The sequence below is a fragment of the Lepidochelys olivacea genome (assembly GCF_965140295.1).
Source record: "Lepidochelys olivacea isolate rLepOli2 genome assembly, chromosome: 18".
Classification (NCBI taxonomy): Eukaryota; Metazoa; Chordata; order Testudines; family Cheloniidae; genus Lepidochelys; species Lepidochelys olivacea.
The window spans coordinates 9,231,252-9,258,997 of NC_140428.1; the positions used below are offsets into that span (position 1 = coordinate 9,231,252).

General features: G+C 51.1%; 1 protein-coding gene and 1 pseudogene across 5 annotated transcripts in view; one reads left to right on the plus strand and one right to left on the minus strand.

The window, feature by feature from the left end:
* PHC2 (polyhomeotic homolog 2) overlaps positions 1-27,746 on the minus strand; it is a 138,956-nt gene that overhangs the window by 47,324 nt on the left and 63,886 nt on the right. For 3 of the 4 annotated variants that reach the window (XM_084651683.1, XM_084651681.1, XM_084651682.1), the window contains one exon: positions 16,297-16,515. In XM_084651683.1, coding sequence (XP_084507809.1) covers positions 16,297-16,428 — 132 coding nt within the window. In that variant the 5' untranslated portion in view covers positions 16,429-16,515. Of the gene's footprint in view, positions 1-4,751; positions 5,135-16,296; positions 16,516-27,746 lie in introns of those variants that run through there. The other variant, XM_084651685.1, reaches the window with a different exon arrangement.
* LOC311532970 (small ribosomal subunit protein uS5 pseudogene) lies at positions 24,891-26,767 on the plus strand (annotated as a pseudogene). The gene is made up of 2 exons: positions 24,891-24,950; positions 26,222-26,767. The product of its transcript is annotated as a small ribosomal subunit protein uS5 pseudogene (transcript).

Consider the following 27,746-nt stretch of genomic DNA (forward strand, 5'->3'; position numbering starts at 1 on the left):
TGGAACAGGAGGCATCTGGGAGTGGACTGGCCAATGGCCCTGCAACAGAGCATTTACACACCATGCTTCACCTACACAGTGGACCAGCCCCAGCAAAGCCACAGAGACCCCCAGGCTTAGAGCTAAGTAGTGGGTGCTTCTCTCTGCAGCCCTGATCCCCGCAGCATCTGAGTGCCCGAGTGCCTGGCTGGATCCAGTCTTGGTTGCGGTTCTCGAGCACTCTCAGCCCAGTCACAGGCTCCAGGTCCCGACATGACCTGCCAAGAGAGCCTTCTGCGAGGCACAAGTCCTTTCAACTCCAGGTCCTTTCAGTGGGAACTGAGCACTCAGCACTGCACAGGATCGGGCCCTGCGTGTACAAACACACTTTCCAACAGAAGAGCTGAAGCTGGGGTCCTCCCAACCGGCCTGCCAGGACCTGGGTTCTAGTGCCCAGGCAGCACTGTCCAGCAGCAGCTCTCAAAGGGGTTTACAGAGCGGTCAGTGACACGACCCACACCACGCTCCTGGGGAAGCTGAGAAGCCACCGTCCAAGGCCAGAGGCTGCGCTGGGAATGGAATTCCAGGCTCCCGAGTCCCACGCCAGTGCTTTATACACAGAGTTCAGGGGGCCGGGTTAACCCTGCCCCAGCTAAAGACACCCACAAATCACCAAGCAGAGCAGCTGCTGAGCGGCTATGAGCAGCACCAAATCCTGGCCTCAGGGCCAGCAGGGATGGGGGCTGGGACTACTCCAGCTTTGATTTGTGCACTGCACCTTTAAATATCTAGGAGCCCAAAAGCAGGAGGGGGAACTGCCATTCTGTGGGGCAGGGCTACTGTAGCATGTTCCAGAGGAGATACCCACACTGTGCTCTCTCCCCGACACTTTACCTTTTCTTGTCTTGATTTCCCTTAATACAAGTCAGTCACAGTGAAAGGCTGACTTTGATCTTAGTGAATGGAAAACACAGCAAGGCGTGTGCAGTGCCTGAGTCTGCAGACGGATCCCCAGCTGTGCCCATCAACATATCTCCACTGATTAGGCTGATTTACACCAGCTACAGATCAGGCCCAGAAGCTCTGAGAGAGATGTCAAGCTTTCCTCTTTCGTTTCAATGAGGTGCTAAAGGTGACTTGCAAAGAGAAAAATAAAGAGTTTGTGCCCTTTGTTGCATCTGAACAGGGAAGTAAAGAATGCCTGGAAAGGTTTGCTCTTTTTAAAAGACATTTTTCTGGTTGTCTTCTTGTCAGAAATCCAGCTCGGATGATCTCTGTTCCCTGGGAGCTATATGGAGGACAGAACTAGTTGCATTATGAAATCACACATATCATGAGAGTGACACTTGGTTCCCGCAGACAGGAAGAGATGTCAAATCCAAGTCCCTGGGGTTGGTTTGCATTTAACTCACATACCTAACAAATCCTTGGCAGAAAAGCAGTCTTTATTAAAGAGCCAACATCCCAGCTCCTTTGATTAAGGACTGAACTAACTTCCACCCTACTGCCCTGAGCCTTCCAAGGTGTCCTCCAGCCAAGCCTTGGCAGCCCTGATCTACCCCCTAGGGTTAATAAAGCCATAAAAAGAACCATCCAGACCTTGCATCAGAGAGAAGGAAAAAGGCCCAAACCTGCCTGTGTCTTTCTAGCTCACCCCAGACTCTGAGGCTTAGTGGCAAATGACATGGCCACATTAACTCTTTCACTGCTGGTCATCTGATCACAAATATCTACCTATCGTAGGTTAGTCTCTAAGGTGCCACTAGTACTCCTTTTCTTTTATTGTAGGTAGTTATCTGGCCCCACCACTGTAGGTCTGCACTCTAGATTAAATATATTTCTCCTCCCACCCCCCTGGCAGACAGGGCAGGCCTGTTATTACCATTGTACAGGGAGGGAACTGAGGCCCAGAGAGTCTAAGTGACTTTCTCACGGTCACAGAGAGCATCTGTGGCCGAGCAGGGACTTGGCCCTAGGGCTCTCCAGCCATGTGTTCACATCTTAATAACTGGTCCTCTCTAGTCCACCTGGGATCCGGGGTGGAGTCAGCCCTTCTTCATCTCCACTGTGACCTCTGGCCTGAATGGAGTGGTAACAGTCAGTTGCATGTTAGACCCTAGTATATTGACCATACAGTCCTGCCATCATGGGCATAAACCCACCCAGCATTTATTAATATCTATGAGACACCTGTAACCAAGTGACCCTCAAGCGCTTTGCAGACATTCATAAACAATACCTTAAACAACATGCTGGGACAGGTCAGAATGCTCACCCCCCTTTTTACAGGTGTGAAAACTGAGGCACAAAGAGGGGACATCCCCAAAGCCACAAACCAAGAGCAAGGGATAGAACCCAGCTCCCCTCTCTAACCAAACAGGCTTTGAAGTTGAGAGCAGAAGTCACTGGCTTGGGGGTGAAAATCCTGATGAGAACATTGTAGTGCTCCAAACAAGGCTCCAAGAGACAGAAAAAACAGATGTAAGAAAACACTGGGCAAATCGTTGCTCCCCTCTGCACCTCAACAACAGAGCAAGGGCAGTACCAGGCGAACTTCAGCACATCTCCACTGCCCCCCTGCTGCCATGGGCCATCCTGAGCCACACCTCCAGCTGCACCATGGCTGCAGGTGTCAGATGCACCCAGACCCCATGGCACAGTGATCCTGGATCGCCCCTCTCACTTGCACGACTGCTCCGGAGAGATCCCAGAGCATCCCAGCTGCCATGGGCCAGGCCGAGCTGGACCGCTGAGCAACGATCAGACTCCATTTCATCCCTCACCCCTTCGCATAGAGATCCACTGCCCCTTCTATGCAACACAGCAAAGTTCATCCAGTGGCTAAAATAAAGGGTTTATCAATATGCGCCGAGCCAGCCCCCTCATCCCCTCCCCCACTGCAGCCTCCCTGGCACACCCCTCCCCCACAGCCCATTCAAAACACTGCTGAACTCATCCCCAGGCCCCCTGCCCATTGTTCAGACCATGTCACCGCCTCTCTAGATCCCACTGCACACCGTGTCAAAGTCCATCATCCCCGCAGCCCTTTGCGGCTCTGCTCCCCAACTCACCCACCTTGAGCTACTTCTGCCTACCCTGGGACACTAGCCTGGGCAGCCCCCGGTCTCCTCAGGGCAGCAGGCCCTCCCTGAACTCATCTGTGCACCCAATGCCCTCTCCTCTTTCCACCCCTCCCAGTCTAGGGCCTTTAATGGGGATCAGCCAACGGAGGGGCAGAGCAGACTTGACAGAACCCCCAAAGACACAGAAACACAGGTGGGGGTATCTGCAAATCACACGCTCCTCCATTGTGTCTGGCCCATGGCACCCATGGCATGTTGCTCGTTCTCTGTGGCCAGTGCGTCCACGGTGGGTATAGACCACTGCTGTGCCAACCCCAGGGGGTCTGCCATTCCCCCGCCCGGGGCAGATGGCCACACAAGGAGCAGGGCTCAGGGACCTCGGTGGTAAGCATGTGTGCGCGCCCAGCCTCTGGGCACTGCCCCTCAGCCAGGCCTCAGTGCACACAGGGCCATGCACGCATGTCTCTCTCCTCAGGGGGCTGATTCCCAAAGGTTGCTGTTCCTCCCCCAGGCCCCATGCAGGCTGGGGACCGGCTGGCAGGAGGGGGGGAGCTCGTTCTTGTATCATGCGTGGGGGTGCAGAGGGTTCAGGGGGCCAGTAGTACCAGTCCCCCAATCTCAGGTTCCAGAATCAGGTCCCTGACTTTGCTGAGGCCCCAAATCAGAAACAAAAGCTCCTTCCAGGCAACCCCGCCCAAATACCCCCTCCCATACTCCCCCCAACTCCTTCCCTCACCCAAATACTCCCCCACATCCTTCTCCAACCCCTCACCCGCCCAAATACCCCCTCCCATACTCCCCCCAACTCCTTCCCTCCCCCAAGTACTCCCCCACATCCTTCCCCAACCCCTCCCCTCCCATACTCCCCCCAACTCCTTCCCTCACCCAAATACTCCCCCACATCCTTCCCCAACCCCCCACCCGCCCAAATACCCCCTCCCATACTCCCCCAACTCCTTCCCTCACCCAAATACTCCCCCACATCCTTCTCCAACCCCTCACCCGCCCAAATACCCCCTCCCATACTCCCCCCAACTCCTTCCCTCACCCAAATACTCCCCCACATCCTTCTCCAACCCCTCACCCGCCCAAATACCCCCTCCCATACTCCCCCCAACTCCTTCCCTCCCCCAAGTACTCCCCCACATCCTTCCCCAACCCCCCACCCGCCCAAATACCCCCTCCCATACTCCCCCCAACTCCTTCCCTCACCCAAATACTCCCCCACATCCTTCTCCAACCCCCCACCCGCCCAAATACCCCCTCCCATACTCCCCCCAACTCCTTCCCTCACCCAAATACTCCCCCACATCCTTCTCCAACCCCTCACCCGCCCAAATACCCCCTCCCATACTCCCCCCAACTCCTTCCCTCCCCCAAGTACTCCCCCACATCCTTCCCCAACCCCCCACCCGCCCAAATACCCCCTCCCATACTCCCCCCAACTCCTTCCCTCACCCAAATACTCCCCCACATCCTTCTCCAACCCCCCACCCGCCCAAATACCCCCTCCCATACTCCCCCCAACTCCTTCCCTCACCCAAGTACTCCCCCACATCCTTCCCCAACCCCCCCCCCAGCTCCTTCCACCTCCGCCTCCCCAATATCCCCGCGGCCCCCGCCGCCCAGCCCCGCGAACACCCCGCAGCATCCCCGGCCGCACGCCCACGCCCAGCACCGCGCACTTACTTCGCTTCTGGCTGCGCCGACAAGCCGCCGCGTCCGGCCCCAGGGCTGGGCGCGCTCCCGGCCGCGCCCGGCTCCAGCCCCGGCCAACAACAAAAGCGCCGGCCCGGCCGGCCTGATTGGCTGCGGGAGGCCCCAGGGAGCCCGCCGGGCGCTGCCCCGGCCGGCGTGCGGGACAAAGAGCTGCCCCGACCCCGCCGGCTCCGGGTCGGCCGCCTCCCCCGGAGCAGAGCGTGGCCCAGGGGGTGAAATGAGCGAGACTGCGGAGCCGGCCAGCGGCTGCAGCCCCGGGGCCAGCGACAGGCCGCCTGCGAGCCCCAAGCAGCCCCTGGCCCAGCCTGGGGCCTGCCCTCCCCCATCTACGCGCCTGGCGCTGGCCGGCTCTTTTCAAGCCCTGGAGTTGGAGGCGGTCCAAGGGGTCAGCCGGTCCCCTCCCAAGCCCTGCACCAGGGCTCTGTGTCCCTTGTTTTGTCACCTTGCTGGCTCCCCGCACAGCAGCACCGGGAGGCAGCCTGGCCTCGCTGTACGCGGGTACCTTTGTCAGTTCGGGGTGCGTGTGCGATTTGTACCCGTCTGGCTGTACTGGTGCAACCCCTGGCAAGAAGCTCTGATGGTGTAAGCAGTGGTATGCCCCTATCATTACATCCACACCGTGGGCTGCTGTTGCTTGAACTATACTGATATAGTTAAAGCTGTACAACTTTCTAGTGTGGACACACACACCCCCTCAGAAATCTCAGCCTCATGGGAGCTTTCCTGAGATGAACATTTCCCTTCCCTCAGTTTCATCCCATCCCACTACTTACCATTACAGAGCAATTCTGCCCTAAACACCCCAGGCCCTCTAGTGCTGCAGTTGTGAGCCGGGGCTGTTTGGATCATTTGTGTACAATTAGTGTAAGACTTCCCCTAGGGAAGAAATTTTTACTCCCAAATACCTCCCTGAGCACTTCCTCCATGCAGATGACACCTTGTACCCCTGTTCCACAGTCAGTGTGGAGCTTCGTGCAACTTCTCTTTGTGACCAACTGCTTCACAGGCGGCCTTTAAATGTCTGGCTGCAGGAGTGAGCGGATAAAGATACGTTACATTCTGTTCTGGGTAGCCCTTATCCTTCTAGATCTGCCTCTCCTCTTTGCTTGCCACCCTTTGCTGTTCTAGAACCCAGTCCTACAAGGTGCCACAAGTGAGCTGTAGCTCACCAAAGCTCATGCTCAAATAAATGGGTTAGTCTCTGAGGTGCCACAAGTCCTCCTGTTCTTTTTGCAGATACAGACCAACACGGCTGCTGCTCTGAAACCTACAAGGTGCTTGTAATGCTTTAACACCGGGCATTATTTTTGTTTCCATGACCTGTGGGCAGCAGCTCTGAAATTAAGAAAAGATTCAGTCAGAGACAGACGAAGGCAGAGTGAACATTACTGTCCCACACACTCAGCGGTTAAAGAGAATTGCACCACAACTAACAATAAGCATGTCTCCAAGATCTACTTGCTCATTCGGTGATTGAGACAGAACTTGTAGGGCTGTGTAACAGTGCCGCCTGGTGACTTTAAATAATATTACAGCGCTGAGCTTCCCTTGGTCAGGTGAGATTTGAAGCTACTCAGCACTTTGCAGAACTGGGGCTCCTGAGTGAAAGGGAAGGAGACAGCAGAAGAGAGGAAAGAAAAGGAGAGTTGGCAGCACCTATTCTGTGCCAGGGCACAGTGTGAGGTGGGCCAAGGATGGGCAGACTTGGGAATGCCCATCCCCCAATCTGTTATGGGGGGTCCCCCACGGAGGAACTAGGAAGCGCTCTTGTACATGCAGTCTCTCTGTTGCACAACTGGGTTTATTTTTGTTACGCTACTTTTAGTCTCCCTAACAAGCTGTTAATGAGCTGCCAATTACTTATGTATATCAGGAGTTCAAGTGACTGCCAAGTCAAAACCTTGTGAGGAATGAGAAGCACCAGAACTTAATCCCAAAGGGACAGAGGCCTGGCTTCTCCCAGCACCAGGTTAGTGCTGTAGCACATCACAGAGCGAAGGGAGGATGGGGGGGCCCTTACATTTTATTATATAATAATGATTTTCACTTCTACAGAAGCCTAGCATTCGAGAACAACCCTACAATAACAAAACCATATGCACATCACACTGCTCATGAGCAACACTACACTAACACAGCAGCGAGCGCACAACACAGTGGACAGGCAGCGTGTTTCAGTCCCACAAGCAGCTGTGGGACACAATGATCTGAGGAATGTCAGGAGCTGGTTCTCTCCTGGAGCTGGGTTCCCCTGGCGTGCAGCGGAGGTTACATTTCCAAGTGACCGGCAGTCGCAGGACCAGGATTAATTTCGGGGGGGGGGGGGGGGGGGCAGGGAAGGGGAGGGAGGGAAGGCCAGCACAGCCAGGGGTCTCTCTCCGCAGAGGGGAACCATTCAGAAGTCACACCCTGAAGGTTACAGGGTGGCTCAGCAAGGGAGAAAAACTCACCCTGGTGATTTCTCCTGCATGAGGAAATACAGGGTGACTGAGTTCCTTCCCCTGCTGGTCATATCCCCCCTCTCTCTTCACACATCTCCTTCATTCACATTCCCCCTCTCCCTGCCCAGCCCCCATCATTACAGCTGCTCCAAAACCAGGGGAAACAAGATTGGGGGAACTCTCCCGGTTTCAAAGTGGTTCCCATTGGGCCCATTTCCAGAACCAGTTCTCACCAATGTTTCTAACAGAATTGTTCTTGAAGTTTTTCACTTGCATTTCCCCCCCAGGAAGCCAGGGTTTTGGCCAGTGACAAATGGCAAAAGGGTTTCTGATAAAAAAAATATGGTGGGAAATGTTCAGGAAAATGAGAAGCGTCAATAGAGGTCAATTTCTCCAGATGTGTTTGATTTTTCAATAAGGCCAAAAACAGCTCTTAATGTGAAACGTTCCTGAGTCTGACCATCCTCTTGTGGCTCAGCCACTCAGGGCTAGTCTTACTCACAGAACGTCTGCTAAGGCAGGTCCACACAATGGACATTGCCCTGGCCATCAAGCTGGGCTGGGATGTGATCGCTGACTCAGTGTAGACCTGGCCTTCGGGTGTTGGAATTGGGTTAATGAAACCAGTGTAACTTTGTGGGAGAACAGTGTATCGCTGTAAGCCTGGTGTATATCAGTTTAATTTGCCCTCTCTGGGCTTTTCTGTATGGGAAAGTTGGCCCAGTCTCACCTAAGGTGTGAAATCACTTTAGTTAAGATGGTGCAAACCCTGGTGTGGGCACTCCTATGTCAATTTCGGGGGGGGGGGGGGGGTCCGTTCAGTCATTCTGGAAGAGGTCTAAGGCACAAAACTTGTACCATTGTAACTCACCCCAGAATGGCTGCAGCAGTACAGCCCTCCCTAATGGGGAGGCAGTGAACTTTCATTTCTGTCCTGTTCTACGCCACTCCATTCTCTACAGCAGGGGTCAGCAACCTATGGTACGCATGCCAAAGGCAGCACGGGAGATGATTTTGAGTGGCACTCACACTGCCCGGGTCCCGGCCACCGGTCCTGGGGCCTCTGCTGCCATCCTGGGGTTCCAGCTGCCGGCCTGGCGCTCAGCAGCCGCCCCCAGCTGTGGCCCACTGGCCCCAGCCTGGGGGAGTGAGGAGTGCAGACAGGAGCAAGAGGGGGCGCAGCTCAGCACCCCCACCTTAAAAATTGTTCCAGCGCCACTGTACTGGGATATTTTTAAGTCCCGATTTGCCGCTTACATCACTCTCACGCCACGTGGAAGACGTGCATGGCGATTTTTTTCCCCACTGTAAGTTGAGGGGTACATTTGACAAAACGTCAGCTCCTAAGAAAGCAAAGTTAGATGTCCATTCCTTTCAGCCTTCTTGGACAGACACATCTGGATTTATTCAGAAGGAGGACCATGCTGTTTGTGCTTTCTGTTGTGAAAGTGTTGTTTGTCGCACATCAAGTGTTTGACGACATTTTCAGACGAAGCACGAGAAAACCTTTCTTGACAAAGCAGACAAGACTGAATCGATCAAAAAGGCAGTAGCAGGATATGAGAAGCAAAGCAGTGTTTTTAAATGCTTAAGTGTAAGTAAAAATCAAGCCACAGAAGGAAGTTACAAGATTGCACAGGTTTCAGAGTAGCAGCCGTGTTAGTCTCTATCCGCAAAAAGAAAAGGAGGACTTGTGGCACCTTAGAGACTAACCAATTTATTTGAGCATGAGCTTTCGTGAGCTACAGCTCACTTCAAGATTGCACAGTGCATTGCAAAAAATGGAAAGCCGTTTACAGATGGGGAATATATAAAAGAAGTTTTTCTCAGCAGTTTGGAGGTTTTGTTCAATGATTTGCCAAATAAAGATGCATATCTAGAATAAAAGAACTGCCTGTCTCTGCCAGAACAGTTGAGAGACGCATAAGCGAAATGGCAGAAAACATTAACAAAAAGCAGACGACTGCATTAAAAGACACAGCAGTGTTTAGCGTTGCAGTTGAGGAGAGCGTGGTTATAAACAACGTTCCAAGTTTGGCAGTTGTTGCACGATATTGTGCTTCCGATGAAATCCAAGAGGAACTTTGTTGTCTAAAACCACTGCATGGCACAACAAAGGGAGAAAATATAGCGGAAACTTTTGTAAACCATTTTGAAGAACAAGGAGTTGACATCAGAAAAATATTTTGTGTGACAACAGATGGTGCTCCTGCCACGGTCGGAAAACAGAAGGGATTTGTCAAGTTACTTGAAGATCAAATTGGCTGCCTAACAGGCAAATTTCACTGTATCGTCCATCAAGAAAACCTGTGTGCTACAATTTCTAATTCAGAGCTTAATAATGTGATGACTACAGTGGGGCAAATTGTGAATATCCTTGTTGCTCGACTTGCTTTGACTCACAGACAGTTTCAAGCACTGCTAGGAGAGATGGACAGTGCTTATAATGACATTCCACTTCACAGCAACATTTGGTAGCTAAGTCGTGGCAAGGTTTTGGAGCGCTTTGTAAACTGTTTTGATGCAATCAAGGCCTTTTTGTCGGAAAAAGGACAAAACTACCCCAAACTGGATGATGACAAGTGGCTGTGTAAGCTCATGTTTCTAACGGACATCACCCTTACCTAAACAAACTCAACCTCCGTCTCCAGGGTGCAGGGCAAATGGTTCTGGATCTTTATGAAACCTGGAAGGCATTTGTTGTAAAACTAGCAGTTTTTTCTCGGGATATTCAAACTTCAACTTTCTGCTACTTCCAGTACGTAAAAGAGCTATCGACACGTTGCACTGTCGGTGTCAATGAGATTGGAATGTACATGCAAGAACTGGAATCAGAATTTTCTGACAGATTTCAAGATTTCCGGTGATTTGGCCCAATGCTTTCTTTTCTAATTAAACCTGAAAAGTTCAATGAAAGCAACTTGGATTTGTCTCTATTTCAGTGGATGGGTGTTGAAGATTTCAAAATGCAGCTCATTCAGTTAAAAAGCTCAGAATTGTGGGCATCAAAGTTTGGAGATCTGTGGAGTGCACTTAAAGCTACTGAGAGAGATCATGGGGCCTCTATTCTGACCTGCTGGACGTCCCTGCCAGTGAAATTTAATTGTTTGAAGAAAATTACGTTTGAAATGCTTTCAGCATTTGGATTCACATACCTGTGTGAACAGGTATTTTCGCACATGAAATCTGTCCTCTGTCCCTCTCAGAGCCGGTTAACAACTGATCACTCACAAGCTTGTGTGCAGCTTAAAGTATCCAAATATGTGCCAGACATTGGAAACCTCAACAAGGAAAAGCAAGGGCAAGGATCACACTAAACTGATAAGATCTGCATTTTAATTTAATTTTAAATGAAGCTTCTTAAACATTTTAAAAACCTTATTTACTTTACATACAACAATAGTTTAATTATATATTATAGAGAGAGAACTTCTAAAAACGTTAAAATGTATTACTGGCATGTGAAACCTTAAATTAGCGTGAATAAATGAAGACTTGGCACACAACTTCTGAAAGGTTGCTGACCCCTGGACTCAATAGGTTCTTTTCTCGCCCTCATCACCGTAGTATCTGAGCCCCAGCCAGTTATGCATTGAGCCAAGTGACTAACATCTGACATGTGAGGTTCGTTGTCTATCTCCTCTCCCAAGGAGAGAATTGTTTGTGCAGTGGAGAGGTTTGTTTTGGTCGGGTTTTGTTTACACATCCAGGCTGCTCAGTGTTTGTATCAGTGAAGGCAGGATGGAGCAGCACCTGGCACCTGGACTGGGAGGTTTGGGATGGTCCTAGGTCCCCATGGGAGATAGTTCCCCAGTCTGGCGCTGGCCCTGAGGAAGCCCTGTTGAGGGCAGACCAACTCACCCATATTGGAGCAGATCCTCAAAGAATCAATTTTGAAGCACTTTGAGGAGAGGAAAGTGATCAGGAACAGTCAGCATGGATTCACCAAGGGCAAGTCATGCCTGACTAATCTAATTGCCTCCTATGATGAGACAACTGGGTCTGTGGATGAGGGGAAAGCAGTGGATGTGTTATTCCTTGACTTTAGCAAAGCTTTTGATACAGTCTCCCACAGTATTCTCGCCAGCAAGTTAAAGAAGTATGGTCTGGATGAATGGACTATAAGGTGGATAGAAAGCTGGCTAGATCATCAGGCTCAATGGGTAGTGATCAATGACTCCATGTCTAGTTGGCAGCTGGTATCAAGCAGAGTGTCCTGGGGCTGGTTTTGTTCAATATCTTCATTAATGATCTGGAGGATGGCGTGGATTGCACCCTCAGCAAGTTTGCAGATGACACTAAACTGGGAGGAGAGGTAGATATGCTGGAGATAGGATAGGGATAGTATACAGAGGGCCCTAGACAAATTAGAGGATTGGGCCAAAAGAAATCTGATGAGGTTCAACAAGGACAAGTGCAGAGTCCTGCACTTAGGCCGGAAGAATCCCATGCACCGCTACAGACTAGGGACCAAATGGCTAGGCAGCAGTTCTGCAGAAAAGGACCTAGGGATTATAGTGGACGAGAAGCTGGATATGAGTCAACAGTGTGCCCTTGTTGCCAAGAAGGCTAATAACATTTTGGACTGTATAAGAAGGAGCATTGCCAACAGATCGAGGGAAGTGATCATTCCCCTCTATTCGGCATTGGTGAGGCCACATCCGCAGTACTGTGTCCAGTTTTGGGCCCTACACTGCATGAAGGATGTGGAAAAATTGGAAAGCATCCAGCGGAGGGCAACAAAAATGATTAGGGGGCTGGAGCACATGATTTATGAGGAGAGGTTGAGGGAACTGGGATTGTTTAGTCTGCCGAAGAGAAGAATGAGGGGGGATTTGATAGCTGCTTTCAACTACCTGAAAGGGGGTTCCAAAGAGGATGGATCTAGACTGTTCTCAGTGGTAGCAGATGACAGAACAAAGAGCAATGGTCTCAAGTTGAAGTGGGGGAGGTTTAGATTGGATATTAGGAAAAACGTTTTCACTAGGAGGGTGGTGAAACACTGGAATGTGTTACCTAGGGAGGTGGTGGAATCTCCTTCCTTTGAAGTTTTTAAGGTCAGGCTTGATGAAGCCCTGGCTGGGATGATTTAGTTGGGGATTGGTTCTGCTTTGAGCAGGGGGTTGGACTAGATGACTTCCTTCCAACCCTGATATTCTATGATTGTAGAGCGTTCCATAGGACCTGTGGAGCAGTTATCGCCCACGGTCTTCATCCCGCAATGTGAGGCTCTTTCAGCTATGCTTGCTGAGCACCTTGAAGATACAGACTGAGACCTTGGACTTGACTCTGCTCTGTGGGAAGGCAGCATAGAGAGTAGGAGATGGACTGATTGGCTGATGTGCTCAAGGTTGCTGAGTAGACAGGCTGTACTAGCTGGAGTTTCTCAAGTGCTGAAGGCTTGGTGCCTAGGTCTATCACTGCATAGATCCAGCTGGAAGGTGGTGAAGGTATGAATAACAAGAGCCAAGTCCTCACCTGCTAGCATGGGACAGTGTCTCAGCCAACTGGAGATGGGAGAAAGCGTCATCCACAGACACTGCTATGGAAGAGCTCAGAATCAGCGAGGAAGGCAGGAGCTTCCTGAACCAGCCCTGAACTGGCCAGTTGTGGGTGTGAACGTGCCACCAGAGGCAAACCCCTCCGCCTAGAGCATCACCGCTGCCACCTTGGGTTCAGGTACAAAGGTGCTTGTCCCAGGATAGCTAGTCCTATGGGGGAGGGGAATAAGCTAGACTGGTCTAAGGCACCTTTATACAGTATAAGCGCATCCCCACAAGGATGGGGGCTGGAAGCGGTATAACTAAGGCTATGATTTAGTCAGGGGTATGTTTAGTAAAAGTCATGGACCGGTCATGGGCAATAACTAAAAAGTCATGGCACGTGACCTGTCCATGACTTTTACTAAAAATACCCGTGACTAAATCTTAGGTGCTGGGGGTGCTCCTGCGGACGCTACTGCTCTGTGCGGGGGGGTGCTCTGGAGTCCTGCCACTGCCGCTGGGGGCGGGGCAGCCTGGGGCACCGCTGTTGCTCCTGGACAGCGCCTGGGACCAGCTGCCTGGGGCCACCAGAGCAGCAGCCAGTGCGGCTGGCCCGAGGGCCACCCCAGCTCCTCGGGCAGCCCTGGGGCCAGCTGCACCAGCCGCTGCAGAAGTCACAGAGGTCCCGGAAAGTCATGGAATCCCTGACTTCATGACCTCTGTGAAAGACTCGGAGCCTCAGGTATATCAGTAAAAACTCACACCGCACACTGACGGCAGAACTGTGTGTACAGCAGGCTAAACTACACCAGAATATGTGTCCACCCCGGGGCTGGTGCTGTTCAACCACATCAGTTTAAATCAAGAACTGATTTAGGTTAAAACCAGGGCAACTTTCCCAAGTAAACAAGGCCCATGCTTTGCAGGGTAACTAAAGGCACAGACCCAGCTTCCAACCACTCTGGCTGTGTCCACACAGGGATCTGCCCCCGTCTGACCAACCTGCGGTCAGGCTGTGTATGGACAAGGCCAAAGGCAAAGACTGTCGCTTTGAGGGGTAAATCCAGGATAATTTTCTGCAGCTGCAAATCTCTGAGCCCCCAAGAAGCCCAACAGCCACAGAAGACCCAGCCCAGGCCATTCCTCAGGCCCACTCCATGTTGCCAGTCGGCTCGGACCCGCAGCACCATGGGGAGGCGCTCAGTGACAGGCAGCCTGTGAAAGGACCAGGCTCAAGGATAAGGCAGGGGAACGGGGGGAGCAGAGGGGTGCATCTCTCCTCGAGCACAGGACAAATGCCCTACCCCCTGTCCCCCAGGCAACCCTTCAGCCCTGGCTGCGCAGTGACCACTCCCCAGGTTGGGCTGGGGTGTTTCTGGAGCTCCCAGCATTTCCTGCCAGCACCCAGTGCCAGCTTCCCACCCCTTCCTGAGGAGAGGGGGGATATTGCACCCCTCTCCTGCTGCCTCCCCCTCACTCCCCATCTGCACCCCCTGCCACCTGCTCCACAAAATTTCTCTTGGGAAATGGCGTAATGTTCTAAAATCTTTTGAAGTTCAGGAAGGCCATTCTCACTGGGTAGGGGTATCGGGGCCGTGGTTGTGAAAGCTCACCGCCTCCCTCAAGGTACATCTGGACAGATTCTCTATTCCAGTAGGAACTGGGGCAAATAGCCCCAGGGATGTAGAATCATTGAAGATTCGGATTGGAAGGGACCTCAGGAGGTCATCTAGTCCAAACCCCTGCTCAAAGCAGGACCAACCCCAACTAAATCATCCCAGCCAAGATTTTGTCAAGCCGAGCTGTAAAAACCTCTAAGGATGGAGATTCCACCACCTCCCTAGGGAACCCATTCCAGTGTTTCACCACCCTCCTAGTGAAATAGTTTTTCCTAATATCCAACCTAGACCTCCCCCACTGCAACTTGAGACCATTGCTCCTTGTTCTGTCATCTGCCACCACTGAGAACAGCCGAGCTCCATCCTCTTTGGAACCCCCCTTCAGGTAGTTGAAGGCTGCTGTTAAATCCGCCCGCCCATCCCACCGCAGTCTTCTCTTCGGCAGACTAAACAAGCCCAGTTCCCTCAGCCTCTCCTCGTAAGTCATGTGCCCCAGCCCCCTGATCCTTTTCGTTGCCCTCCGCTGGACTCTCTCCAATTTGTCCACATCCTTTCTGTAGTGGGGGGCCTAAAACTGGACGCAATACTCCAGATGAGGCCTCACCAGTGCCAAATAGAGGGGAATAATCACGTCCCTCGATCTGCTGGCAGTGCTCCTACTTATACAGCCCAAAATGCCATTAGCCTTCTTGGCAACAAGAGCACACTATTGACTCATATCCAGCTTCTCATCCACTGTAATCCCCAGGTCCTTTTCTGCCAAACTGCCGCTTAGCCAGTCGGTCCCCAGCCTGTAGCGGTGCATGGGATTCTTCCGTCCTAAGTGCAGGACTCTGCACTTGTCCTTGTTGAACCTCATCAGCTTTCTTTTGGCCCAATCCTTCAATTTGTCTAGGTCACTCTGGACCCTTTCTCTACCTTTCTCATGGTCAGAGGCCTGGAGCACAGTAGAGGGCGTTGCTTGACCACAGCCCCTACAACCTGAAGGGGTGCTGGCGAGGGGGCTGCTGTATGCAGCTGGTCAAAGGGGCCTGGCCCTGCTCTGGCTGCAAAACTGGGGAATCCCAGAATGTCTGAAGCTGTGGGGGGAAGCAGCGGGGACTGGGAGCCCAGTAACCATGAGAGCTGACTGGGTGCTGATTGTCCCCTGACTGGGGATGGCTCCCTAGGCAAGCAGGGAGAAATTCCAAGTGCACCGGAAGGAAAGAGACCCCAGGGCTTGTGAGTGGAAAAGTCCCACTGGCTCTCACAGAAAAGCTGTCCCTGGATGCCCCAGCCACGGAGCCTAGCGGAGGGAGCCACTTGCTGACAAACATACAGAATCGCAGAATCATTTCTCCTGCTAGGTTCAGGCCTATTGCTCTGCAGGACTTTTCTAAGGGGTCAAGGCCCCATCAGAAATGAAAGCACCAGGATGGGGTAAAGCCTCTGGATGAATAGAACCGACTGCCCAGCCAACCCCATGTTCTCATGCAATGCCTGTGGGGAGGGTGCAAGTGTCCCTCATCTCACCCAGAAGGAGGCGCCGAAGGGCTGGGGTGTATAGAGCCTCACTGGTACCAACGGATCACGGATACATGTGATACAGAGCTTGTCCGGTCAGCGCTGGGATCTCAGTGCACAGAGCTCGTCCCATCAGCGCCGGGCCTTGTGGGTCTGAGTGTGCAGAGCTTGACCTGTCAGCGCTGCGGCTCCGGGTTCTCAGTGTGCCGAGCTCGTCCGTCAGCACTGTGCCTCAGGGATCGCAGTGAGCAGAGCTCGTCCCGTCAGCACCAGGGCTCCGGGGTCTCAGTGTGCCGAGCAGGGTCTCTAAGAGGATGTGAATGGGGAGCATGGGGGTTGCCTGGTATTTTCTCCCATCCCAGCCAACCAAGAGTGACACTCAGCTCTAGGGCACCCCGGATCCTGCCCAGTCCTTGGCACCTCTGTAGCAGCAGAGCCTGGATCCCACCCGGACCCTGCAGCTCCTTACCTGGACAGTCTGGCGGTCTGGGATCCCGCTGTACACGGAGATCTGGGCCCCCGGCTGGCGCCCGCTGCTGCTGCTGCTGCTGCTGGCGGTGCTGCTGGAGGGAGGTGGGACCTGCAGCTGCTCATTCTCCATGGTAACGGTCCTGGGCACCGACGGGGGCAGGAAGAAGGAAATACTAAGGCCGAGGTGGTGGGAAAGGGGATTCTGGTCAGGTTAGAGCTGGAAAGAGACAAAAGTAGGCAGTCAGGCTTGGGGCAGTCCCAACCCCTCATACCCCAGCTGGGGCACTGACCCCTCTTACTGGCCCACAGCTGATGAGATGCTGCAGCCATGAGGAATTCTGGGGCCACATTCTCTGCTGCATACAGCATCAGGAGCCAGGTACGGCCTATCTCTGGATGCAGGTAAGAACAGACTTAGGGCTTCTCTAAACTGTGCCAGCTGGCTGCAGTCCCCAAGGAACCAGCCTGTTCCAGGCAGTCTCTTTCCCTGCCCCTTCCTTCCCTCAACACATCCCCAGCCCCCTGACGCACACACGGGGCTGCTGTAAGGAAGGTGCAGGTAGGAGCTGATTCTGCTGGCTCTTTGCTGGCTAGGGACCGAGGATCTCAAAGCACTTTGCAAAGAGGAATGAATCCAGTCTCACCAGCTATCTGGGGTGCGCTGTGAGGATAATTTGCCCCTTTAAACAGAGGGGAAAACTAAGGCACATCGATTCCAAGGCTAGAGGGACCACTGTGACCACCTAGTCTGACGTCCTGCACAGCACCGGCCAGAGACCTGCCCCACAATTATTCCTAGAGCAGAGCTTTGAGAAAACAGCCAGTCGTAATTTAAAAATAACCAGTGATGGAGAATCTACCACAATCCTTGCTATATTGGTCCAATGGTTAATTACTCTCATTGTTAAAATTGTACCTTTTTTCTATTCTGAATTTGTCCTGCTTTAACTCCCAGCCATTGGGTTGTGTTAGACCTTCCTCTGCTAGACTAAAGAGCCCGTTATTAAGTATTTGTTCCCCATGTAGATACTTATAGATTATGATCAATTTAACCGTAACCTTCTCTTTGTTAAGCTAAATAGATTGAGCTCCTTGAGTCTACCACGATAAGGCAGGTTTTCTAATACTTCAGTCATTCTTGTGGCTCTTCTCTGAATACCCTCCAATGTATCAGTGTCCTTCTTGAATTGTGGGCACTAGACGTGGACACAGGATTCCAGCAGACCGTACCAGTGCCAAATAGAGAGATCTGCTCCTATTAGAGATTTCCCGGTTTATGCAACCCAGGATCACACTGGGAGCTCATGTTCAGCTGATTATCCACCTCCCCACCCCCAAGCTTTTTCAGTCATTGCTTCCCAGGATAGAGTCCCCCATCCTGTAAGTATGGTCTACATTCATTGTTCCGAGTTGAATACATTTACATTTAGCCATATTAAAATGCATGTTGTTTCCTTGCACTCAATTTACCAAGGGATCCAGGCTGCTCTGAATCAGTGACCTGTCCTCTTCATTATTTACCATTCAACCAATTTTTGTGTCATCTTCAAACTTTATCAGTGATGATTTTACCTTTTCTTCGAAGTCATTGATAAAAATGTGAAATAGCGCAGGGCCAACAACCAATCCCTGAGGGACCCCACTGGAAACACACCCACTCAATGATGATTCCAGGTTACAGTTACATTTTGAGACCTATCAGTTTTTAATCCATTTAATGTGTGCCATGTTAATTTGATATTATTCTTGTTTAATCAAAATGTTGCGCCGTACCAAGTCAAACACCTTACTGAAGTCTATTACTTCTACACAATGACCTTTATCAACCAAACTCATCATCTCATCAAAAAAAGAGATCAAGTTAGCTTGACAGAATCTATTTTCCACAAACCCAGGTTAATTTGTATTAATTACATTATCCTCCTTTAATTCTTTATTAATTGAGTCCTGCATCGGCCACTCCATTATCCAGTCTGGGATTGATGTCAGGCTGACAATTTCTTGTTCATCCCATTTACCCTTTTTAAAAGTTGGCACAACATTAGCTTTCTTCCAGTTTTCTGGAACTTCCTCAGTGTTCCAAGACTTATTGAAAAGCAACATTAACAGTCCAGCAAGCTCCTCTGCCAGCTCTTTTAAAACTTTTGGATGCAAGCTATCTGGACCTGGTGATTTAAAAATGTCTAACCTGAGTAGCTTCTGTTTAACATCCTCCAGAGATACTAGTGGAATAGAAAGAGTGCTATCATCACCATATGTTGAGACTATGTCATCTGTTTTTCCCCAAATACAGAACAGAAACATTTATGAACACTTCTGCCTTTTCTGCATTATTATTGATAACTATACCATTTCCGTATAGCAATGGACCAATACCATTGTCAGGATCCTTTTTGTTCCTAATATATTTTAAAAACTCCTTCTTATTGTCCTTAACTCTGCAGGCCGTAGAATTCGCCTTGCGTCCCTTTGCTTCCCTTATCAATTTTCTACAGTTCCTAACTTCTGATTTATATTCATTACTATCAATTTCCCCTTCATGGCATTTTTATATTTTTATTTTTATTTGTCGCAGCTGCCTTCACTTCTCTACTCCAGGCTGGTTTTTTTAACCAGTATGGCCTTGATTGTGGCTTTTGGGGCATCTTGTAAGGTGTTCTTAAAAGATTCCCAGTTATCATTCACATTTTGTCGATTCAATTCTTATTCCTAGCTGAACTGGCTCATAGTTTTCAGCTTTGTGAAATTGGCCTTATTAAGGCACCAAGTATATATATTTTTGGTCAGGTCTTTATTCTGCTTACATATTATGAATGTGACCAAGTCATGATGATTTATACTTAAGCTACCATTTATTTTTAGTTCCCAAGGGTTGCACAGCATATTAGCGGGAATAGAACTGTGCTGTCTTGTTACCCAGTCATGTGCCTTTACCACAATCCCATCCTTCTGTAAATGCTTGTGTAACCATGCTAACACAATCTGGCTCTTTGTCACCCTTTAAGTGGCTGCTTCATGAGGCTGCTACGGACTTTGACCAGCTTAGTTTGTCCCCTTAACTCAGGCAATAGAGGGTCACTCCTCTAGATGCAGAGAGGACTGGCGTTCAATCCCTGCAGGCAGCCCAGCCAGGAGTGCTGTTCCCAGTGGCTTTCGTGAAGGGACGCCTGTGGAAGTTTAGCTTGGCTGGCTGGAAGGCACTGCAGGTGCCTCCTGGTGGGAGTATCCTGGGCATAGGGTAGGTTCATTAGCAGTCCTGAGGTCCCAGCCCTGGGCCTTATGCTACTGTTGGCTACACCAGTGGAGGTTCAATTACCTGCAGTGGAGTTCCTGTGAAGGGACACGCACATAGCAGGGCCCAGAAGCCAGCCAGGCAGCACTCTCGCCCAGGCCTCCCCTGAATGAACCCGCCCTGGAGTCTGTGTTTCATCCGCCCGCTGGAAGGGCATCTCTGACCCTGGCCTGACTTTTGTTTATGGAACCTGGCCTTGTGAGTCCTCTAACTCCGGCCTGGCAACTCCTGTCCCTGGTGGGCAGACCTCAGACTAGCTGCGACCGCCTACACCCCAGTCCCTTACGCTGACTCTCATCTTAAGAGATTTCTGGACTGGAGAGTCACTTGGTATGAAATTGTGCATTGAGTCCTTCCCATCTCTGTCTATTTTATGTACACAAAGACAGATAGCACTCCGGCCTGTGTGCACCACACAAGCCATGTGCTTAAATGTCCCTGCAGCCAGAAAGAATCTGGGCCCATATGATACCAAGGAGTGGGAACATTGAGATCTCATGGTCAGGTTGCCAGGTCCACCCCTTTAAAATGTTTAAAGTGTTGCCCCTGATGTGCCCAGAGAGTAGTGAAGGGCGGGGGCTGGGCTACTGACATTTAGGGGGTTGATGCAGAGACTTCAGCCACGGCATCTCCAGCGTTGCCAACCCCAAGCATCCCGAAATCAGGAATCAGGCCCTCTAAAATCTGCAGATTGGTTTAACAATCATGAGATTTTTTTAAAATAATAGATCTGGGTTCTCTTTGCTTTCTGATTCTGGAGTCTTGAGGGTTCACATTTTCCAGCTTTTCTCCACAACCGTGAGGTCTAGATAGCCACCTTATAACCAGAAGGGAATCTGGGGGTATCACCTAATCCCAGGTGCTTGGGGTTCCAGCAAAGCACCAACTATCACGAGACTCCCAATACAATTGGGAAGGTTGGCACCATTGCCTTCCAGTGCCGAGATATGAATCCCGCTGGAGCCCGTCCCTTAGAGATGAAATGACTGGCTGCTTTATACCCCTGCAGGATGATACTGGAGAATGGATCAGATTAAATAAAACTCCAGCTTCCTGGTAAACAGAGTTAAGTCACTTGCCAGCCCTGCTGTCAAGACAAGGGCTTATGAGCTGAACTGGGAGAACAAGCTGGGGCAACAAAAGAGCCAGCCTGGGCCCGAATCCTGCATGTTTGTCCGAACACAAAGCACACTCCTTTGCTCCCCTCGGATTTCAGTGGGATCTGGCACCTCACTCCCCTAAACTCCTGGGGAAATCCCAGTGTCCGTCCACATGGTGTCTAGCTTACATGAGGGAAGCACCATAGGGACATAGCAGAGGAAGGGACGTCCTGAGTCACTGAGTCCAGTCCCCTGGTATCGCAGCAATCAAACATCATATAATCCCATTCATACATTTCTCAGGCTCCATTTTAAAGACAGCTAGGTTCTCTGCCCACCCTGCTCCTATTGGGCAGCTGTTCCAGAACCTAACTCCTCTGATCATTAGAGACCTACTAATGTCCAGCCTAGATTGATTCCTGGCTAGTTTATCCCCATTTGTTCTTGTGCCAACATTGTCCTTCAGCTTCAATAGCTCTTCACCTCCCTGGTATTCACCCCTTGCTGTATTTATAGAGAGTAACCAGAGCCCCACTCCAGCTGGGTTCTAAGAGGCTGACCAACCCCAGTTCTCCAGGCTCCAGATCAGCTTTCCATGCTGCCGATCTTCTCTGCCCTGTTTCAGTTTGAATTCATCTTTCTTGAACATGGGTGACCAGAATAGTATCTCGGGTTCCAGAGTAGGTCTGCCCAGTGCCAAACAGAGAGGTAATATAACCTCCCTACGCCTCCTCCAGAGTTCCTTCTTTACACATCCATGAGTAGCTACAGCAAAGAAAGAAGAGCGAGACTCACAGGTGCTTGGACCCATGGCCTGACCTTGTAGTCTCTCTCCTGGCTAGGGTTGCCAACTTTCTACTTGCACAAAACTGAACACCCTTGCCCCGCCCCTGCCTGACCCCTTCTCCGCGGCCCTGCCCACACTTCATTCCATCCTCCCTCCCTCTGTGTCTCGTTCTCGCCCATCCTCACTCACTCGCTCATTTTCACCAGGCTAACAGGGTCCAGGGAGCGAGCACCAGCTGGACATACAGATGGTGCCCAGGGAGCTGGTGTCAGCTGGGCAGACAGATGGTGCCAAGGGAGTGTGTACTAGCTGGGCAGACAGATGGTGCCTAGGGAGCGTGCGCCAGCCTGGAAGACAGATGGTGCCGAGGGAGTGTGTGCCAGCTGGGCAAAAAATCGGTGCTGAGGGAGCGTGGGCCAGCCAGGCAGACAGCCAGCCTGGTAGACAGATGGTGTCCAGGGAGCTTGCACCAGCAGGCAGACAGATGGTGCCCAGGGATTGTGTGCAATCTGAGCAGAGTGTGCCAAGGGAGCATGCACCAGCTGGGCAGAGAAACAGTGCCAAGGGAGTGTGCGCCAGCCGGACGGATAGACGGTGCTCAAGGAGCAAGCACCAAGCAGACAGACAGGCATTGCCCAGGGAGCATGTGCAAGCCGGACAGACAGACGGTGCCCAGGGAGCGGGCAGCAGCTGGACAGACAGATGGTGTCGAGGGAGCATGCGCCAGCAGGCAGACAGACAGTGCCCAGGGAGCAGGAACCAGATGGACAGACAGAAGGTGCCCACGGAGCAGGCGCCAGTCAAACAGACAGATGGTGCCCAGGGAGCGAGCACCAGTCAGACAGACAGACAGTGCCCAGGGAGTGTGTGCCAGCTGGGCAGACAGACAGTGGCCAGGGAGCGGGCACCAGCTGGACAGACAGATGGTGCCCAGGCAGCAGGAGTTAGTCGGACAGACAGATGGTGCCCAGGGAGCGTGCGCCAGCCAGCCAGCCAGCCAGCCAGCCAGATGTCCCTCTCACTGTCATGAAAATCAGCTCCACTGTGGAGTCCAGAGTGAGCAGCAGGACCCTGCAGTGACTGTGATTCAGGGGCTAGGAGCCTCCCATCACTGCAATGGGCTAAGGCCATTTACTGCTCCCCCTAACCAGTGTCCCAGGCCGAGTGTCTGTCTGTGATTTCCCTGGGATCCGGGAGGTGGCCAGCTTGGGACTAAGCAGGTGCTGATGGCCAGGAACCCCCTTGGCATGTGGGAGTTTTCCCAGCTCTTGTTCATTCAGTAGCGAGTAACCACCAGGGGCCAACCCTGCAGCTTGCCCACCACTCCCCAGGCTGGGCTTTTGACTCTGGTGTGGTGGCGGCAGGCTCAGGCCCCAGATCTACAGGTCCTTGTACTTTTCCCAGTGACATCTGTTTTCCTTCCCTTGTTCTCTGTGTCACTTGGCCAGGGAGTGGTGGGGACACCGGGCTCCATGCCACCCTGGGGAGCAGGGTCGTGACATTTGCTCGCTTGCCTTTTGACACTGATACCAGGCAGAAGCCCAGTTCATTGTGCAGATCTCAGTCTGCAGTGTCTTTACACTCTAGCCTCACCCAGGCCTTGGCTAGCAGGACTAGTGGCTGGTCCTCTGCCCCCATGCTGCAGGGCACAGCAGGGCACAGCCCAAACTGGCCGACTCCAGTCAAGCTTAGCCCCAAATGGGGCACCTGGGTCTCAAATATTTTGCTGATTTTGAAGAAAACAAACAGCAGTTTTGCCACAGGAAATCCGTTTGGTGGGAATGGGGCTAGAGCAGCTTGTGGTTCAAGGCGGGTGGGGACTGGGCTTCCCGATTCCCCCTTGTTCACCAGCACGGATGGACGCATTTCCCACCATGAGGCGTCCCAGAGGGTGGACATGCTGTGCCAGATTTGCTGCTGGTTCCCCCTGCTCTGTGCGGGAAGTGCCCAGGCCTGGCACAGCATAGTCCCCCCCAGCACTGGCACTGGTCTCCTGTGCATGGGAGGGGGTGGAGCCAGATTCTGCCCACTTCCCCCACTACCACGAGGAGAGGATGTAGAGCCCTGAAGATGCTGCTCTCCCCCAGGAGTCTGGCAGTGAAAGGTCTAACATGATCCAACGGCTGGAAGCTGAACCTAGACAAATTCAGACCAGAAATAAGGTGTACATTGTTAACAGTCAGGCAGGGTAAGTATCCACTGGAACAATTGACCAGGGTCATGGTGGATTCTCCATCACTGGCCATTTTAAACTCAAAACTGACTGGTTTTCTAAAAGTTCTGCTCTAGGGATTATATGGGGGCAGATCTCTGGCCTATGCTAAACAGAGGTCAGACTACAGGATCATAATGGTCCCTTCTGGCCTTGGGAGGGATGAATAGCCAGGATCACCCTGTTTTTCCTTTTAGAAGCTGGGCATCACACCTGTCTTTGCCAGTCCACTGGGAGCTCTCCCATTCCCCAGAACTTCTATAAGCCTAATAATACCTAGCTTTTATCATGTGTTTTTCATCAGGAGACCTCAAAGAGCTTTACACAGAAGGGCAGTATCATCATCATTATTTTATAAATGGGGAAACTGAGGCACGGGGTGGGGAAGTTACTTTTTCTAGGTCACGTAGCACGCCAGTGGCAGAGCCAGGAGAATCCTGATCTCCTGAGTCCCAGTCCTGTGCTCTGATCACTATTCCACACTGATTCAAAACTCAATTCCTGGACATGTACATCACCCAGCCATGCTGATCCAGACCTGTTTAGTTCCAGGCCGTGTATTCTCTTCTCTGCTGTTTGTCAACCACGGCATTTACCACTTCCCCTCTCCTACTCTGCTCTCTGCTCACAGCTACCCCCCAAAGCCCTTCTTCTGCTTAGCCCTCGGGCAAGCCCTGTCTCCTTCTGCCCCCAGCACTGGCCTTGCAGCTCTTACTCAAGCAGAACTCCCTTGGACTCGGTCAGGGTTTGGCCTGAGGATACGCGGCAGCTCCCGTCACCTTCTTTTTCCAGTGGATGCTTCACTGACTCATGAGCCAGATTCCCAGCTGGAGTAAACTGGCACAGATCCAATAAGGGGCTATTGAAATCCATGAAGCTGCACAGATTTACGTAGGCTGAGGATCTGTCCTCATAGATCCTCCTTGGGTTGCCTCTTTCTCCTTTCTCATTACCAGTGCAGGCTTCTCTTCCTGCCCTCAGATCTCTGAGGCAGTCTCTCATGGAGCCTCATTAGCTGCTCCTTTTCCCTTCACTGAAGCAGACACCTTCTCCACTAGGCGACACAATCCCCAGGGCCCTGCTGAGCCTGGCTGAAATTGAAGCCAGTTTATTTATCCCACAGCCTGGCCCTGGCTCCCTCGAGTCTTTTATGGGCTTGAGCAGACAAATGTTGTTTTTTTTTATGGGCAATCCTGCTGCGATGGGTACAGCAGTGGAAATGGACGTGGAGATGGAGTTTCTGGCAGGAGGGCTGGGGAAAGTGGGTTTTACTGCTCCAGGAACTGCTCTGCTGTTAGCAGACAAAGGCAGGTAGAGACCCATGAGCTCCCCTTTGATATACGGCATGGATGTAAATCTCTTCCTCCCTTGCAGACCTCACTCCACACCGTGCACCTTTAAACTGCTCCACTGGGCACCAGAGCGTCATTCCTCTTAGGGCGGCAGGCGGCCTTTGGCCCCATCAGCTCAGCAGAGTGGAGGTCTCTGAATGACTGACAGGAAACTCTCCAGGCCCCACACCTCCACAGCATCCAAATGATGCCCAAGTGAGGGCTGCTCTGGCATCTCACTGGGAGTGGACACCTGTGGGCCAGGCTGAACTGAACCAAAAGGAGCAGATTGCAGCCACCCTCATTTTCAGACCAGAGTTATGGTCTGCTGAGATCCAAATGCCTCTGGGGCCTTCATGGGCAGATTATGGATGGGGCAAAATGCAAGCCTCGGACAGGCAGCCTTAGGCTACGTCTACACTACACAGCTTTTAGTGCCAAGGCTGTGTCACTACAGCCGTGCCACTAAGCCACTGAAAGTCGCGCAGTGTAGCCGCTGCCTGTTGGCTCTCCGGCACCAAAAAACTTCCACCCCCAACAAGCTGCGTTTGTGTTGTCCTCAGAATTTTCTTTATAACAGAGTGATTAGCGGGTGATTAAGATAAGAAAGGGCTTTTAGGAGGTTTCCTAAAATTAAATGATCTGTTCCAAGCTTGGTGAGCGGCAAAAAGTAAGTAGCCTAAATGATAGAAAGTAATTGTAGATTTTTTTGCAATTGTTTCAATTGTTCTATTCAAGAGGTGGTAACAAGTTACTGCTATCTTTCTTTGAGAAGAGAACTGATATTTTAGACAAAGGAAATACAGTAGATCTAATCTACCTGGATGTCAGGAAGGCGTTTGATACAGTTCCACGTGAGAAATGATTAGTTAAACTGGAGAAGATGGGCATTAATAAGAGAACTGAAAGGTGGATAAGGAACTGGTTGAAGGGGAGACTGCAACAGGTCCTACTGAAAGGTGAACTGTCAGGCTGGAGGGAGGTTACTAGCGGAGTTCCTCAGGGATCAGTCTTGGGACCAATCTGATTAAACATTTTTTATTAATGACCTTGGCACAACAAGTGGGAGTGTTCTAATAAAATTTGCAGATGACTCAAAGCGGGGAGGTATAGCCAATACAGAGGAGGACCGGAATATCATACAAGAAGATCTGGATGACCTTATAAACTGGAGTAATGGAAATGGAATGATATTTAATAGTGCAAAGCTATTGGTGACTACAATGGTCATGTCGGCCTTGGTGTAAAATGCTCCAAGGAAGTTGCCACTGCTATTCGTGGGGCAATCATCTTGGATAAACTGTCCATTGTACCAGTACGATGAGTCTACTGGGGTAACAAGATTGGCAAGCCTCATAGTGTACCTTGCAAGGTTACTGGTCGTTGTGGGTCTGTTCTGGTGCATCTGATCCCAGCACCCTATGGTACCTGAATTGTATCTGCCCCTGTTCCAAAGAAACTGCTGATGATGGCTGGAATTGATGACTGCTATATTTCAGCTAGGGGTTGTACTGCTACACTGGGCAACTTTGCTAAAGCCACCTTTGAAGCACTCTCCAAGACCTACAGTTATCTGACCCCTGACTTCTAGAAGGAGACTGTGTTCACCAAGTCTCCTTATCAGGAATTCACTGATCATCTGGCTAAGACCCACACCAGAGTCTCAGTGCAGAGAACCCAGGCAGCTGCTGTGGCAACTACTTAAATGTTTTTGTACAAAATAAAGTGATAAGTGAAACAAAAAAAAGTGCAAGGTCATGCATTTAGGGACTAACAACAGGGATTTTTGCTATATGCTAGGGACTTATCAGTTGGAAGTGACAGAGAAGGAGAAAGACCTGGGCATATTGGCTGATCACAGCATGACTATGAGCCATCAATGTCATGTGACCATGAAAAGGCTAACAGTCCTGGGGTGCATCAGGCGAGGTATTTCCAGTAGAGATAAGGAAGTGTTAGTACCTTTATACAAGGCACTGGAGAGACCTCATCTGGAGTATTGTGTGCAGTTCTGGTCTCCCATGTTTAAGAAAGATGAATTCAAACTGAACAGGTGCAGAGAAGGGCTGCTAGGAAGATCCGAAGAATGGAAAACCTACCTTAGGAGAGGAGACTCAAAGAACTTGGCTTGTTTAGCCTAACCAAACAAAGGCTGAGGGGAGATATGATTGCACTCTATAAATACATCAGAGGGATAAATATCAGGGAGGGAGAGGAGTTATTTAAGTTAAGCACCAATGTGGACTCCAGAACAAATGAATATAAACTGGCCATCAAAAAGTTTAGGCTTGAAAATAGGCGAAGGTTTCTAACCATCAGAAGAGTGAAGGCTGGAGCAGCCTCCCAGGAGGAGCAGTGGGTGCAAAAAATCTGACTGGCTTCAAAACTGAGCTTGATACGTTTATGGAGGAGATGGTATGACAGGACTGCCTGCAATGGTGTGTGGCATTGTTGACTGCCTGTAGCATAAATCCACAATGGCTCGAGATGGGACATTAGATGGGGAGGCCTTTGAGTTACTACAGAGAATTCTTTCTCAGGTGTCTTCCTCATGGGTCTTGCCCACTTGCTCAGGGACTAACTGATCACGATATTTGGGGTCGGGAAGGAAATTTCCCTCAGGTCAAACTGGCAGAGACCCTGGGTTTTTGGTTTTGGTTTTTTGTTGGTTTTTTTTGCCTTCCTCTGCAGCATGGATCATGGGGCATGGGTCACTTGCAAGTTTA